Here is a 16,725-nt window from a genome sequence, read left to right as displayed (position 1 = left end):
TATATGATAGTTTTTGTAATAAAAAATTTAGTTTAGATAATATTACAATTTTATGAAAATTAAAAAAGATTACATGATTGAGTGAATTTTTAACATTTATAAATAAAAAGTCTTAGTTGTAAAATAATAAAAGAATCTTTTAAGAATATTCTTTTTTAGAGGAAGAAATAGAGAAATACATTGGAAAAAAACACATCTCTATTATAGAGTTTTCTATTATAGAAGAAAAAATAAGGAAATACATTGAAGATGGTCTTAGAAGATGGTTTGAAGTTTACACAAGATGATGGGGGTTTTTATTTTTGGGTTGCAATACCACTAGCCTAGAGTCTTTTTCGTTTTAGATTCACTTAATTCCCTTTGTAAATGGCCATCAATTCTTTGATTAATCAATATAAAATTTAATCAAAAAAAAAAACATGAATTTCTTTTTTTTTGCTAAAGGATTTTCTAAACATGAATTTCTTCGTGTGAGAGAAACAATTAAGTGGTTCTATATTCGAAGATAGGGGTCGTCGAAGTTCCGGAACTTTTTGGTAAAAATACAGTTTGATCAGCAATCGTCGTAATTGGCTATGGCCTTGTGGGAAAAAAGTTCCGTACGTATTATGAGCAGTGAGCACTAACGTATATACTTATGCTCTACGGTGGTTGCGTACTTGGAGCTCAAGTTTAAAGGGGTCAAGATGACCAAAGCGAAAAAGTCCTACTCAAAATTTCCAACTAAGTGGTTATAGTTTTCGTCTATGTTTTAGGTTAGAAAATTTGTCCATATACGTAAATTTAACTTTTAATTGAAAACTAGCAGGAAGTGTAAAGTAACATGATTAATATTAAGAAACAAAAAAAAATTAATGTATTTAGGATAAATAAGTTCCAAGACTCGAGTCTTTGAGGCTGAGACTATAATTTGAAGTCTTCTGAAGCATATTTTTCTGAAGTCGGATATTTCGAAATAACAAAAGGTAACATGACGATTGACGAATAGTCATTTAGCAAAAAAAAAAGAACATGACGGATAGTGAAAAAACAAACTGTTCATTAGTTGGTGTTTGTGCTCGGAAGTAAATATTTATTCTCTTATACATTATCCAACTCAGAGACTTTGAACACTGAACGGAACGGAGATAACGGAGCATATTATATAATGAGTTTTTTTTTCTGTTTGAGCTTTGAAGAGCATATAAAGAGTTATATGACCGGCATCAAAGAAACGGATAACTAAGTCAAATATACGTGTTTATCCCTATAGTGAAGACGCAGACAAATCAACATATTGACATAATCAAGCCACTATCTAGATCGAACAGGCGCTGCGTGTCAACCTTCATTTACTACGTAGTCGACTTAGCTTTGGGACCATATACATACATCTCCATAACTACGTTACGACTCTTACGATACGTGTTTTACGTTCATATATAATCGAGCTATTGATCACGTGGAACACAGCTACGGCACGTAAAGAAAATTGACATGCAGACCCCACCAAATTACATTAATACATTTAAACCAAACCGGGTCCATTTTAGATCTTAACTATGCCATTATTGTAATCGTACGTCTTGAGAAAACTGTCGAGTAATAGACCACATTAAGCAGAAAAAAACAATTTCACATACATGATTCCTGATTTGTCAATTTGCAAAAACCAAAAAAGGATTATGTACATGGAAAACCCCGTGATCATATGAATTTGTAACAATCTTTACATTATTATGTCCGACAATGCAGTAGCTAGTTGTGAACACTAAGTTAGATTATTCGTTTTTGAGCTTTATTTATGAGACACGATATACCCATGGGTATGAAAAGTATCAATAGAAAAATATATGGTGACGATAAAAAGGAGAAACTTTACACGATGCGAAAATGTAAATGAAGCTTCCTTTCAGAGGAAATTACCCTATCAAAGCAGTATATTTACTTTCTAGAAAATTAAAATAATTGTCAGTCATCTGAACAATTTAAAAATATCGTGTAAATTTAATTTTAAGCTTAACTTACACAGCTGAGTTTATAAGTTTTGTTTCTTGTTTTAATGTTGAAAAAGTTATCTCCATATTCAATACATTGAGAAAATTAAATTATCGGAGTTGGTTGGATCAGGTTTTTGCCTGCACTTGGTGAGTGGCTTAGTGCATGAGTTGTTATGTAAGACTACTATTTATTTTATTCTGTGTCAAGCCGAGTTAAATTTTTATATGAGTGTGTGTGATTCCTCTTAGTGATTTTTATATTTGGTTACAGTTATTGACTTTTGAGAAGATGGTCTATTGTAGTTTCAGATCTAGAAGGAGTCGGTCATAGTTATGAAGAAAACATTTGTGTACTAATCAGGTTAGCTTAATTTAATTGTTTTGCATGGAAAGTCAATAGTGTTAGGAAATGCAAGTCTGACTAACTTCGTGAGCATCTAGAATATAACGTAATGCAAAAAGTCAAAAGTGTCACTCTCAAGGCAAGCGGGTTCCGTTTGGACGGACTCTATAGTAGTATAGTACTTATGAAAAGGATGGCATAAGTGAAAGATTTGATCTATCGTCGAAAGGGTCTAAGCTCACGATTGACACATAGACGAGAACACGGTCTCCTTCTAATGCGCAGAGAAGAAGCTTGGGACAGACAGTCAATGTTTTGAGATACGATCTCAGCACCGTTGTGTCTGATTCAGTTTATGTGAGACAGACAGTCAAAATGTCCTTCAAAAAGCACATTTCTATCAATTGATGTTTACTCTCCCTTTTCAAAAGAAAAATCACACTAAACCTTTTTCCGTTGTCTAAATGCGAATAAACATAAAAGACGTGAGAAATGAACAAATTGAAGTGATTAAAAAATGAGATAAATGATGATATATACCCCTATAAACCAGTTGTTAATCAAACATTCAAAAAACAACTTAGCTGGCTAATGTAGAATATTTGCAGCTAGATTCCCACTCTCTTTTTATTGCCTTTTTAAATCTAAAAAAAAATACTTTTAACAGAGAGTAGGATTGTAAGAGAGACAACTGCGTCAGAACGAAAATAAATCATCATCATTCCTCTTCCCTTCCCGAGCTCAACGCGTAGGAAGACAAAAATCAGAAGAAAAGAAAATAAAGAAAACTTTCATTGAGATTTGAGCCAAGAAGAATAGAAGAAGAGAACGAGAAGATCTCCAGCGGATCATCTCTGCTTTAAAAGCATTGGCGGCGACTGACTTAATCTCTCTCTCCTCTTCCTCCTTATTATTAACTCCCTCTCTCTCTCTACACAAAAGCCCCTCTCTCTCTCTCTCTCTCTCTCTCTCTCTCTCTCTCTCTCTCTCTCTCTATCTTACGCCATTTATTTCGTTGCTTTTCTCTGTGTGTGATTATGACGATGGGATTTTCTTTATGAAACTTTTATTTTCCCGGAAAGCTGACAGAGAGGAAAAAAATAAAATAAAAAAATATTTTTTTTTGAAACTTTATGGTTTTTCTCTGTGACCACAGAGAGACAATAAATGCGTTTGTAAATGGTTAGTTGAGAAAAGGAGAAAGAACATAAAAGTCCCGTAGCCCGAGGAAGAGTTGGGTTTTCTTGCAGAAAGATAGTGAGGCAAAACATGGGTTTGGTTTCTCCTGTCTCTCTTCTTACATTCATTTCCATTTACTGTCTCTCCCTCTTCCAGCAAAGCTCAAGTTAAAAAGAAAGCTATAGCATTTGCCCTTCTCTCTTTCTATATTTTGCTCATCTTCTTCTTACTCTTGGTTCTGGTTTTGATCTGACTGGTGAGAGAGTGAGCGGCTTTAGAGTCAAACAAAAAGGTGTGGTAAAAGGATACAAAGGAAGATGAAGTTCATGAAACTAGGGTCTAAGCCTGATACATTTGAATCTGATGACAAATTCCACAAGTAAGTTAATTTTTAATATTTTTTGCCGGCTTCTATTTTTAAATCGATAGTGTCAAATAGAAGCCTTACTGTTTGTTCTCTATGCTTATGTCTGAATTTTTGTTCTGTTCTGTTCTCTTCTCTTTTCTATTCATATTTTTCCACATGTTTTTTTTTCTTTTAAAATTTGTCTGGCTCTTGAAGGGTTTCTGGTTTATTGAAACATATGTCCCAAACATATGTCCCGGTCCAAACTCTCTTAGCTTCTGTTGTTTTCACCAGAAGAATTATATAAAAACTGGTACCTTTTTTCTCCGCGGATGAACAGTAAAACCTTCTCTGGTTTCGATTTTAGAGATGAGAACATAAGGATTAGTTTTATCATCATCATCATTTTGATTGGTTTCAGTCATCATAATTTGCAGGAAATACTACAGAAAAAGTAACACAAATGGTGTATATGAGTGTTGTTAAAAAAAAGGGTGTATACGAGTATCAGGAGTGGTCCATTATATGACCTGTCTTTGTTTATGTGTTGTTTTGTGGTCCTACTTATTTGTAAGAACATAAAATGGAATGGTGGTGATTATGAGTTTTCTACAAATTCAGAAAGTGAAGATTCTCTCTTTTCTTTTGTTTACCTATGCTTTCTTTCTGTATATATAAGCTAGTACATCTTTTCCATGCCTTGACAACTGTATATTCTAAAGTAGTCTAAAGAATGTCGCTTCTTTTGTGTTGTTCCACAAGATTCGGACCTTTGTTAGTTTGTTGATACTTAAAAAAGTTGATAAACCTGCCTTTGCTTATGGTTTTGAACGTGACATAACATCTGTAATGTTGCTTTTGAACAATCATTCTGTAGAGTTCATAACTGATTATGTTCTTGGTCTCTCTCCACAGGTACGCAGTTTCGGATCTAGACAGCGATGTTACTATCAATGTCGGAGAGTTTACATTTTACCTTCATAAGGTACAATTTTGTAATGCTTACAACATAAGTAATTGCTTACTGATTCTTAAATTATATAATAGTAATGAAGTATGCTGCAATGTTACGTTTTTCAGTTCCCGCTGCTATCTAAGAGCAATAGGATGCAGAGACTTGTCTCTCAGGCAAGCGAGGAAAACATCAACGATATCACTATCTCGGACATCCCTGGAGGACACAAAGCGTTCGAGATATGTGCAAAGTTCTGCTACGGGATGACGGTTACGCTCAACGCTTGCAACATAACCTCTGTGAGATGCGCAGCTGAGTATCTCGAAATGACCGAAGACGCTGACCGCGGTAACCTCATATATAAGATCGAGGTGTTCCTCAACTCGGGGATATTCAGAAGCTGGAAAGACTCCATCATCATGCTTCAGACGACTAAGTCTCTTCTTCCATGGTCTGAAGATCTGAAGCTCGTTGCTAGATGCATCGACTCTGTCTCAACCAAGATTCTGGCGAACCCGGAGACGATCACTTGGTCTTACACGCACAACAGGAAGCTATCTGGACAGGACAAGATAGTCGAGTATCACCGCGAGAACGTGGTTCCGAAAGACTGGTGGGTGGAAGATGTGTGCGAGCTTGAGATTGATATGTTCAAGAATGTGATGAGCGCTGTGAAGTCAAGCGGAAGGATGAACAGTGGTGTGATTAGTGAAGCTCTTAGGTACTATGTTGCGAGGTGGTTACCAGAATCTATAGAGTCAGTTTCAGAAGCTTCTTCAAACAAACATCTCGTCGAGACGGTTGTTTCATTGCTGCCGAGGGTTAACAGAGCGATGAGCTACTCTACTTGCAGCTTCTTGCTGAAGCTACTTAAGGTCTCGTTCTTGGTTGGAGCTGATGAGACGGTGATAGAAGATTTGGTTGAAAACGTGAGCTTGAAGCTACACGAGGCCTCGGTTAAAGACCTGTTGATACATGAAGTGGAGTTGGTTCATCGGATTGTTGATCGGTTCGTGGGGGATGAGAAAGGTGTCTCGGAAGATGATAGATACAAGGAGTTTGTGTTAGGGAACGGTGTTTTGTTGAGCGTAGGGAGATTGATCGATGCGTATCTAGCAAGTAACCGTGACCTAACGCTCTCTAGCTTTGTTGAGTTGTCTGAGATGATCCCGGAAGCAGCTAGACCTATTAACGATGGTCTCTACAAAGCTATTGATACTTTCTTGAAGGTATGTAAGCCTTTTATGGCATGGCCCAAGCCCGTAATCACCCCAGGCCCAAAACCACAATATGTTGGGGCCCGTGAGATTACGTCTGAAAAAAAAAAAATTCTGAAAATTTGTTTGTTTTGTAGGAACATCCTGAGCTAACGAAATCTGAAAAGAAGAGGCTTTGCGGGTTAATGGATGTGAGGAAGCTGACGAGCGAAGCATCAGCACACGCAGCGCAGAACGAGAGGCTTCCGTTACGAGTGGTGGTGCAAGTTCTATACTTTGAGCAGCTCAGAGCTAACCACAGCCCCGTAGGTTCTGTTGCAGCTTCCTCGCACTCGCCTATCCCTCCTGTGAAGAAAGCGGAGGAGAGTATAGTGGTTGTCGAAGAGGAGACGAAGAAGGTGGGGCTGAGCAAGAAAAGCAGAGGAAGCAAGAGCACGAGGAGTGGTGGTGGTGCCGGTGGACCGCAACTGATGCCGTCTAGGTCGAGGAGGATCTTTGAGAAGATATGGCCTGGGAAAGGGGAAAGTAACAAGAGCTCTGAGGTTTCTTCTGGTAGCTCGCAGAGTCCGCCTGGGAAGTCGTCGAGCTCGTCTTCCCGGGACCGGAGACATTCCATATCTTGAAGGGTCTAAATCTCAAAACGTTCAGGAGAACAAAGTTGTAAAGAGTCATGGTCATAACTTATTATTTATAAGTGTTTAGGATTTGTGGTATGGTAGTTTCTTTTTCTTTGTCGACGGATTTGTGGTAGTTAAAAGTACTGATGAAGTCGTCGTTATGTGTTTTGTGCTGTTTTTGTTTTACTATAATGTGAAATCTAATCGTATTGCAACTACTAGTAGTAATTCTTGGCAAAATTGATAAATTTATAAATCTTCAATCAACAAAATCAATTCTCAAATATGAAATACATTATATTTTTATATTCTAAAATTTTCACAAATTGATTTTCTGATAATATTATACCATTGTTTAAAATTTTATTTAAATAAGCAAAAATAAAAATTGGGATAGAATACTAAATATTTTGTTCAACCCAATCTTTAAAATCATATTTGTTATAAGATATGTATCTAATATACAGCCTTTAATTTATAAGAAGTTTTAATTAATGGAAATTTTATTATATGTGCATACTATATATTATGAGTTCTTAATTTAATTATTGTTTTTCAGTCATTTTCAAAGAAAAATATATATGGATGTGAGTGTATTGATCAAAACTTTGAGATTTTCATAATTCTCAAACAAATAATACAAATGAACTAAGTTTCATCTATATTTGTCATTATGTTAATTTCATCTACTATAAATAAAACACTTATTATATTCTTAGTACATGCATAAATAGTCAAATAACTAAAAAATAAGATTAGAGCATAATTCTTATAATATATCTTTAAAAAGTTATGTATTATATTATAATAAATATTCTGATTGAAGCAAACTTAAAATGATATTCTAAGGAATATATTGCTTAATGTTTTAATATGCATTATTTTATTTTAAATAGCTAATTTATATTGTTATAATGAAATACTATTATATTTTATTGTAGTTTGCATGAAAAAAATAGAATATGAATCTGTAGCCCTAGGACAAATGAAATCATATATATATATATATATATATATATATATATATATATATTAATTTTTTGCAAGTTATCTGAATTTATAGATATATTTTGACTGGAACCCTAACTTTATTAAATAACTAGGGGAAGCCCGCGCTCCGCGCGGGAATTTGTTTTATTTTTTGTTTTTTTAATATTTTTAGCTTAAATGAACTTTTCTATAATTTATGAGAATCATTATTTTTTAAGTTGTTTTCTTAAAAAAAGTTTATCTCTTTTTCTGTTGGACGTTCGTTGTAAAAGATACACACGTCAGTTTCATATTCTAATAGTGGGAATTTTGGATATGAGTAACTTTGTGAAATTCTATAGGATAAAAATATATAAGGAATGAAAATAGTTGATTAGCAACTAACCTGTGTATTTAAGATTAGCTCATACACCACATGAACTTCCTATGTAACACAGTGAAAATTGGATCACTCCTAATATCAGTGTTGGATTGATAAGGAGTTCTTAGAGTCTTATGTGAAACCTTCCAGCTGAATAATTGTCATGAAAGTCATCGCCTCTCCACCAACACATGGCCAATGCACCTTTTTTCCTTGCAGTAGGATAACACCGGACTCCAACAATGTCCCCGTCTTTTACCAGCAGTCTTAGGTGCGGAGCAATGAGAATATGTTTAGAGGAACCATTTGTACGGAAGAATCGACATAGTTTAGCCACTGAAGTGAAAGAACACGATAATACATATTTTCCTCTAATTGCAAAGATAATTCACAAAAAAAATTCGTTAGGAACGGAAAGTTGATGGACACTCGGGAGTAGTCACTAATGCTCTACAAAACAATCAAGTGCTCCAGAAGTCATACTTTAAAACTTCTGAAGATAGCTTAATCTTAATCAAATGGAGAAGAAACAAAACATTCAACATTCCTAGGCACACCAGAAAGTGATTAATACAAGTTTTCAAGTAGGAAGAAAACAAACTAAAACTAAAGTTCGACATAGCAGCAACCCATAATTAAAAAGTTTTTGACTTTAGCGAAAAAGATTATTCAACTTAGAAACAGTTCATGTGCAAAATAAAAACTTTAGAAAAACCTACTTCAAGTAATAGACGTCTCAAGCTTGATATACTTTATGCGTTAGTAATCTGTTCACACCAAATTCTCGACCGTTGTGCATTCAAACATGGACCAACCAAAAAGACCGACTGTGAACAACTCACTTTCCCAAGGACACCGTAAAGCCCCGAGACTCATGTTAATAGCGGCGAAACGATGCCAATATTATCAAATGTCCTTCTTTCTTACAATAATTACAAACTGCAAACCAAAAAAAAAAAAACCTTTCACTTATGATTCTTTCCTTGTAAAACAGAGAAGCCAAAACTTGTGTGCCTGAGCTTTAAAAGTTGTTGGTGGTGTATCATGTAGGAGGGTAATTTAAAAGAGTCCAACATCTTGTTTCGTAGTAAGCTGAAGAGCTGTTGGTTTCCAAGTACCGGTGAATTGTCCGCAATTTGGCGTAAGATTTCTCTTATGGTGCTCTTGATTGTGGTGGTTGCCTGTAAAATAAAATTATCAAATCACTGGTATAAGCAAGTATATGGATGGCATGAGCAAGTAATGGAAAATAACATAAAAATCACTGCAATTGTTTTTTCTGTCAAATCACTGCAATTGTTTATGTTGCTATACTTTGTCAAATGAGAGAGCAAGATAGATGAGACAGCTATTTTACTTAAAACACGATCATAAAATAAAATATTTAAAATGTATGTTAGTTGCTGATGTGTCTATGGGACCTCGTTCTAATGTAACAAAAAAATCAAGTAGTTGCAGGGTCCAACATACCAAAGGACACCAACTGCATTGGTGTTACTGCAGGTTGCCAAGTAAAAGATGAGACCGTCCACTGAAGCTTCATTGTACATATGAAGCAAGAGACATAGCACCAGCCTTTGTCCATATTAAATCCAATGACCTTCTTGGTGCAGACAAATTCAACCTCTACATTTTCCATTAACAGAATCACATACAGAGTTTTTAAAATTCAAAATACAATCATACTAAAGATCATTGTACAACCTGGGGCTGGGAGTGAGGAATAACTCGTTTAGTTCAGCCTATGGTCACAGGCTCAACCTTGGAATAGCCCCTCAGCAGTGAAGCTGATGATGTGTTCCCAGTGTCTTAAGAGACCAGCCTGTAATGATGGACAGTAACCCGTCAGAGTATGTTGTGGATAATTCATAGAACAAACCAACTCTGGACGTAAAAATGAAAGAACTACCAAATACTTACTTGTAAAAATAGTTTTCCTCTGCATTAGTCTCCTTGTCGAAATAAAGTTGTCTCCTAGATGTGGCATTCAGGAACAGACGCCTGCAAATCAGTAGTGTTGTAAGTGTTCCAAGAAGTATTAGGGTCGATCTCAGTAAAACAACATGGAGTATACGTGACAGAGTACCTCCTACTATTTGGGATTTATGCTATCCGTCCAGGTGGCTATGGAATGATACAGCATGTGAGTCAAACATACTCAACGTCCCAGAAACATCACTGCGAAGAGAAAAACAGTGTTAAGGAATGCTGAACATTTATTTTCTGAAAAGTTTCTATATGATTATGAAAGTGTGGGTGAGTTCGATATGGATTAGATACTTACCTATACGATTATGGAAGTGTGGTAGCCATGACACAGGCTTTTCCTTGTGAAGGGTCACTTATAATACTTTTATAGATATGAGCTCAGCGATTACTACTGAAAAGGATTAACATTTAAAGATCTTAAAGGTTGCAATCGTGAGTCTATGAGAAACTGCTAGATCAAAGAGCCGTCATAATCATAATCTGACCAGACAAATGCAAAAGGCGTCATATATTAATTCAGCATGAGACTGCAGTTGAGATGGGAGGAATAAAGAGAAAGTTTTGATTTCATGGTAAGTTAATATTAAAAATCAGAAACCATTAAAACACAATTAGAGATCTATATAAGATCAAAAGCAGGTTTCCAAAGATGTTGAGGAAATTTTTAGACTGAAATCTGGAGAAATTCAAACCTGAAAACACACCGTCGAAGAGCGCTTGTTCTTTCTTCTGACACTGAAACCACAAACCCCAAGCTGAAAGTTCGTAGCAGTAGATCGAGAAACAAAAACTGCAAAAGAAAAAAAAAGCTCACCTTTTCTATATTCGAATCTCCACCATCTTCGAAGATCGGGACTCACATTGATTAGAGATCGGGGTGATGGGGTAATGGAGGGTTGTTAGTTGATTATTCTGTAACTGGTATTATTTTGTATCATGAAGAAGAAGATGAAGAAGAAGATGAAAGAGCAATCTCGAAACCTTAATCGCCACGGGCTCTCGAGATGCGAGGATGAACAGACGCAGCGTTTCATCTAGGTGAAGCTGATATCTTATGGTATGGGCTCACGAAGAGAAGAAACAGTCCAACAAAAACTATAGCCCGAGTGAATAGAAGAACAGATTAAATGGAACGGTGCGTTTTGTAAAAGAGAACAGCTGTTGGCTCCTCCTTTCTCTATTTTCTGAGCTGGCAAGAGGAGAAGAGAGACACATTTTCTTTATATATATATAGATATATAATATTTAATATAAAAGTAAATAAACATATCAATGTTTTAAGAATGTCTAAAAATTCTCTTATATTATATTTCAGAATGTCTTGAAATTAATATTATTTTGTTGGTTAATTGTGTACACAAATAAATTATACATAATAATTGATATTTAACTACCAAAATAAATTTATATTATATATCCAAGTAATATAATAAAATTGGTTCAAACTCAAATATTAGATATCTATATCACACAATTTATAAGGGAGTTTTCTTTTTTAATTTTTACTTTTGTATAATATTCAGATATATGTGGTAAGATAATTTATCGATAAATTTGATTTATAAAATTATCATAAATTTTAAATATATAGAAAACTTACTTATTGCAACTGATATTTAAATCATATTAAGGAAAAATTAACGAGAAAAGTTAAAGTCTGTTAGGGAAAAGAAAAGAGAGGAGCAGAAGACTTGGCTATAAAAGGTTGTCAAGGTCAATACAAAGAATCATTGGGAGCAAATAAGAGTAGAGAACTAGATAGAGCAGTCGAAAAAAGAATAAGTGATCACAGCAAGAAAGTGTGTAAACCCGTTGCTTGATGGCGAAACTGATCGAAGAAGAGCCACCGGTTAAAAGAAGAAGGATGACGTTAAATATTCTGATGCTTCCTGATGATTTGCTATTGAATTGTTTAGCTCGTATCTCTAGATTACACTACCCAACTATATCCTTAGTCTCCAAGAAATTCCGCTCTATCCTTACCTCTTCCGAGCTTTACCAAACACGAACCCTCTTAGGCCGCACCGAGAGTTGTCTCTACGTGTGCTTATCGGTCCATAATGATTCTAAGCCGCTACGTTGGTTTACTCTCTGCCGGATACCAAATAGCCCGAGGAAAGTTTTGGTCCCAGTTTCATCTCCCCATCAATCTTTCCCCGAGTTCTGGCCGGCTGTTGCACTCGTCGGTACCAATGTATATGTCATTGGTGGTTTAATAAATAAGATAGCGTCTTCTAGCGTCATGGTCATGGACTGTCGTTCTCACACATGGAGTGAGGCCCCAAGCATGCTTGTACCACGTCAAAGCCCATTTGTTTGCGTTCTTGATGGAAAAATATATGTAGTAGGAAGCCAGTACGACCAAACCAGCTGGATGGAGGTATTGGATACAAAGACTGGTAACTGGGAGTTTGTGCCGGGTCCTAGCGAAGAAATATGCAAAAAAGGTACTAAGTACCAATGCATAGGGTATGGTGGAAAAGTTTACGTGAAGGCTGAGAGAGGTGATACATATGAGCTGAATAGAGGTAGATGGAGAAGAGGACCCTCGTTCATCGATAGGGTTGGTTTCGATTCATCTTTTTGTGTGATAGACAACGTGCTGTATCGTTGGTATAGCTGTTTGATCGATTGGTATGACTCTGAGGAAAATTTGTGGGGAACGGTGAAGGGTTTGAAGGGATTGGTTCCCTTGAATTCAGGTTACATCCATGCTAAAGTTGCTAATCATGGTGGGAAAATGGTGATTTTATGGGAGGAGAAAGTGTGTGTTAACAAGCTTCATCAAGAGACAAAGATTTGGTGTGCGGAAATTACTATTGAAAGACGCCAGAAAGAGATGTGGGGGACCCCTGACCAGTTTGAAGTTGTCTTGTCTACAACCAATGAACGATTTGATCAATTATCACATGTTTTTTCTGCTACTCTTTGATGAATACCACTAGGGAAAAACTGTTCAGTTTTTTTTTTCAATTTCCTCTTCAAAAACTTCTAATTTACAAGACAATATCACATCTGACTCTTTTTTTCACTCCGGCACACACTTCAAACTTCGGGCTAAATTATTGGTTGGAATGCTAGATCCACGTTGCGTTGGTAAACCGTTCTGCACTTATGACAGTCCCGGACTGAATGTAGAATCCTGCATCTGGCCTATCAGCTTCTTGAATATATCCTAATAAGCAAACAAAAGGCCATTAACGTTAAAATATATATTCAGTCTCTCAAAAGTCTTGATCTTTAGTGATCTTAAAGAAAGAAACAAGAAGGATGAAGAAGAAAGCACACATCTTTTGTCCAAGATCATCACGATGCGTATCTACAAAGATCTCACAATCTCTAAACTAAATTCTAGGACTATAAAAAATAAATAAAAATGTAGCATAAAAAACTTGCTCATTAGCTAACAACAGAATACTTAGTCCCTATGTAGAAAAACATATGTGGTCATCCAGTCCAAACTTTTCCACGGATATAAATAACTTATGCATGACACGCGAGTGTCTTTGAGAATAAATAACTTATTTGGTGTAGCCTGAGAAGAAAAACAACCCAACCATGAACCAGAGTAACCAGCTATTTGATCAGAAAACAGCAAAAGCTGGGATTATACCTGGAAAGAAGCATCTTTGACCTCGAGAGCCTGAGGAATTAAGCCAACGCCAATGGTACTGATTCCACACCCAACCAGGTTTGCAAGCCCAAGATGCAAGGCAACAAAGACAACGCATTTACCCTTGCTTCGTTCGTGGTCCGATGCATCTTGGGCTAAAAAGGAACTTTCGCGATAAAGGAACTAACTTTTTATCCTAATTAACGCAACTTTCGCGAACCCAGATGATCAAAATCTACGATATCCGGAAAATTTCCATAACGACAAAGCAAATAGTGGATAAAAGAGGGGAAATAAATAAATAAATAATAAATCACGTATTTCAATTTAATCCTACAAGTTTGTTAAAAGTATCAATTTAGCCCAACTTTTACTAGCCGTTGTTGGAAAAAAATAAAAAGAAGGAAACTATATACAAGCTGTTGAATTCGAAGAACAAACTATTTAGTCTCCACAGTTCGTCGTCGTCTGAGATTCCTTTGTGCCCACTTGACCATTGTGTTGCTTCATCTCTCAGTCTAGAGATTTTCATTCTTCATTCTCTCTGACTCCCCCCCCCCCCCCCCCATTAAAGCTTCCTTTTCCGTTGACCAAAAAAAAAAAAGCTTCCTTTTCTTGATTTTTCTTTCTCTACGAAGATGCTGAGTTCGGGTATCAAACGGGTAAAGGGGGAGACGAAGGAACTATTGCCCGATGATCTTAAAAGGGAGATAATATCCAGAGTTCCAATCTCCTACCATCCCGTGGCCTCTACCATTTGTCAAGATTTTTCTAACTTCATCCAATTAAGACATGTCTACGGCGATAGGGCAAAAATTCACAAGGCTGAAACCGTGATACATATCTCTCTGATGTCAGAAAACTACGTTCTTGACTGGTACACTCTCCACAAGAAAGCCTTTGTTGATGAATTTGTGCTGCGTCCACTTCCTCAGTTTCCGGTTGTACCTGTGAAACGCCACAATTTGATCGCCTCAGGTTCTAGGATATATGCCATTAGCTGGGAAAACTCTGAAAACATGTATGTAGACTGCAAAAGTTACCTTACCGTTCGGGTTCCATCTACCACATGCAATGAGACATTAGCAGTCATCAAACGACAGCTATATGTAATTGGCGACCTCAATCTTGAGACTTCGAGTGCGTTCTTGAAATCTTTGGACATAGACGACAACGACGAATGGAAAGTTGTGAACTTTCCACTAGCTCTTGACCACAGCAACTATCCGATCTTCTCAAACTTGATCGTTCTGAACAACAAGATCTACTTCATCGGAAACAGCGGTCGCAGATGCGTGGTTTTCGACCCTGACAACCTGACAATGGAGAGGATGAACAGCAAAGGAATGGGAAGGCACAGCTATGACTCTTCCTGTGTCATAAACGACCGCTTGTTCTGCTTTGAGAAGAACAACAAGCTCAAAGTTCACGTCAACGGCAACACCTGGGTTCACGTGAGAGGCCTAAAGAATAAGCTTCCAAAATTCGATTCAGGGTCTACTAAGCTTTTTAACTTGTCTGGCAAGCTTCTTATCCTGCAAAACTCCAACCGCAAGGATATATTAGTGACGGTGGTAAGCTTGGAAGACAGACATGGAGAGATGTGGGGAAACGTTTTCTCATCTAACGTAGCACTTCGGCTCCCGTACAGAACCTTCATCGTCCATGCCTTGGAGGTCGAGTTGTAAGAAGCACCTTTTGGAGGATGGATACAAGACCAAGCACATTATCACACGCAGCTCAGATGAAAAACCAAGACCAACCTTTTTGCTATTGCATCCTCTCCTTTTTTTTCATTCTTTTTGTGACGTTGATTGTTTTTTCTTACTTTGGATCAAATGTGAACCCTACAAAGAAAGTGTAGTGGACGTGATCCAGTCATAGAACAAATGCATCTGCAATACCTTGTACACAAACGACACACATATGAGGTGTTTTAACAGTGATTCACAACTATTACATTACTGAGATTAGCACTAACAGTTGCAGTCACCTTGGCATAAACGAGCCAATTAGATAAGTATTGTCCACTGCTAATTTGTAGATCTTCAGAACAGCACTGACGGCTCAGAACATGGTAACTCTGTCCTGACCAGTAGCATTCTGAACAAAACACAATTCAAAAAGTGATGAGAGATATTCAAAAGCAAAATTTCCCATATACATCATCCAAGAATTTCTATATTCTAATCTTTTTTACCTTCATAAATTCTCTCAAATACATATTAAGGCCACAACAGAAAGACGTGTAAATCAGGTTAAAAGACTTGCAATCTAAAGGGGAGCAGCAAGCAAGTCACGTTAAATGCATCACTGATGGTACGTAAGCAAGGACTTGAACATAGAGAAAACGAACTTGAAAGCAAAACAATTATCCAACTTTTTTGTCAACATAGAAACTCGGATCAACATGTTGCGCTAGCACCTCGGTAAGTTCAGATGTAGAAAAACTGACAGAGAACCTAAGGAAACGTGAGAGAAATGATGAGTCATTGTCTCAGTCCAGAGATAATGGTTAGGATGGTGTTATTGAAATCATTAATCTAGAGACTCATGTGCTATCCAGTTGCACAACCGGACAAAAAAAACACTTATAACTGGAGATCATGGACAAGTTCCAGAGTACTTATAAGAATCATAGAGGAACATCCTATACGTTCCCGTTTTTAGCATCATACTAATAACATAAAAGAGACAACAACAAAATTCAAATCATATCAAAGAACCATGAAGTAACAGCCGTGTATGTTTAATAAATCCGGGAAAAGATCTTCATACCTCAAACACGCACATAAACTTTCTCACAGCATCTGAAACTTGAGTGTAGCAAACGGTTCAAAAGAAGCTTTCTTTGTTCCTCTCTCTCTCACCACAAAATCTGTTCTCACCGTTCTTTAGACTTGTCTCCAGGCAAGACAGTTTATGTCCCCCAAGCCAAAGAACCAATAACAACAGTCCATCATTTTCTACCTGGAACGAAACAGAACAGCACAGAACCATATAGCTAGCTTGTCAGTAAAACTAGATACACAAGTAAACTGAAACAGGTCATTAATACTATTACAATACCCTAAAAGGATTATCCAGTGAACCAGAAAAAGCAATTAGCAAGAAGACATTATGACAATGTTCTTCA

The 16,725-nt window shown here is 36.6% G+C and overlaps 3 protein-coding genes and 1 long non-coding RNA gene across 8 annotated transcripts; 3 read left to right on the top strand and 1 right to left on the bottom strand.

Annotated features, from left to right (window-relative positions):
- Positions 1–2,894: 2,894 nt before the first annotated feature.
- On the top strand, positions 2,895–6,854 carry LOC108843429 (BTB/POZ domain-containing protein NPY1). Its single transcript, XM_018616618.2, has 4 exons — positions 2,895–3,880; positions 4,763–4,832; positions 4,928–6,031; positions 6,157–6,854. The coding sequence occupies exons 1-4, from the start codon at positions 3,819–3,821 to the stop codon at positions 6,640–6,642; spliced, it is 1,722 nt and encodes a 573-aa protein (XP_018472120.2). The 5' UTR covers positions 2,895–3,818; the 3' UTR covers positions 6,643–6,854.
- A 1,963-nt stretch (positions 6,855–8,817) lies between these two features.
- Positions 8,818–11,049, bottom strand: LOC108819443 (uncharacterized). 5 transcript variants are annotated; one of them, XR_008942757.1, is made up of 7 exons: positions 10,791–11,049; positions 10,669–10,711; positions 10,272–10,364; positions 10,074–10,165; positions 9,908–9,988; positions 9,458–9,809; positions 8,818–9,168 (listed from the first exon to the last, which is right to left on the bottom strand). It is a non-coding gene; the product is annotated as an uncharacterized LOC108819443 (long non-coding RNA). The 5 variants fall into 5 exon arrangements; XR_008942753.1 differs by having other exon boundaries at positions 10,272–10,367; positions 10,791–11,048; XR_008942755.1 differs by having other exon boundaries at positions 9,458–9,613; positions 9,692–9,809; positions 10,272–10,367; positions 10,669–11,045.
- Positions 11,050–11,643: 594 nt separating this feature from the next.
- LOC108840921 (putative F-box/kelch-repeat protein At3g43710) lies at positions 11,644–12,930 on the top strand. Its single transcript, XM_018613721.2, has one exon. It carries the CDS (start codon positions 11,796–11,798, stop codon positions 12,906–12,908), a length of 1,113 nt encoding a protein of 370 aa, XP_018469223.1. The 5' UTR covers positions 11,644–11,795; the 3' UTR covers positions 12,909–12,930.
- Positions 12,931–14,227: 1,297 nt separating this feature from the next.
- On the top strand, positions 14,228–15,277 carry LOC108839565 (F-box/kelch-repeat protein At4g39240-like). The gene has a single exon (XM_018612316.1). The coding sequence runs from the start codon at positions 14,228–14,230 to the stop codon at positions 15,275–15,277; it is 1,050 nt and encodes a 349-aa protein (XP_018467818.1).
- Positions 15,278–16,725: the final 1,448 nt, after the last annotated feature.

The sequence above is a fragment of the Raphanus sativus genome, chromosome 2 (genome assembly GCF_000801105.2).
Source record: "Raphanus sativus cultivar WK10039 chromosome 2, ASM80110v3, whole genome shotgun sequence".
NCBI lineage: Eukaryota > Viridiplantae > Streptophyta > Magnoliopsida > Brassicales > Brassicaceae > Raphanus > Raphanus sativus.
Note: the sequence above shows the minus strand (reverse complement) of the source record. Positions and strands in the feature narration are given on the sequence as shown.

Bases quoted from the DNA above. Each gene is read 5' to 3' on its own strand.
- LOC108843429 (XM_018616618.2), top strand. From the start codon at position 3,819: ATGAAGTTCATGAAACTAGGGTCTAAGCCTGATACATTTGAATCTGAT. The intron at 4,833-4,927 runs GTACAATTTTGT...TACGTTTTTCAG, and splicing joins TTACATTTTACCTTCATAAG to TTCCCGCTGCTATCTAAGAG. The intron at 6,032-6,156 runs GTATGTAAGCCT...TTTGTTTTGTAG, and splicing joins CTATTGATACTTTCTTGAAG to GAACATCCTGAGCTAACGAA.
- LOC108840921 (XM_018613721.2), top strand. From the start codon at position 11,796: ATGGCGAAACTGATCGAAGAAGAGCCACCGGTTAAAAGAAGAAGGATG.
- LOC108839565 (XM_018612316.1), top strand. From the start codon at position 14,228: ATGCTGAGTTCGGGTATCAAACGGGTAAAGGGGGAGACGAAGGAACTA.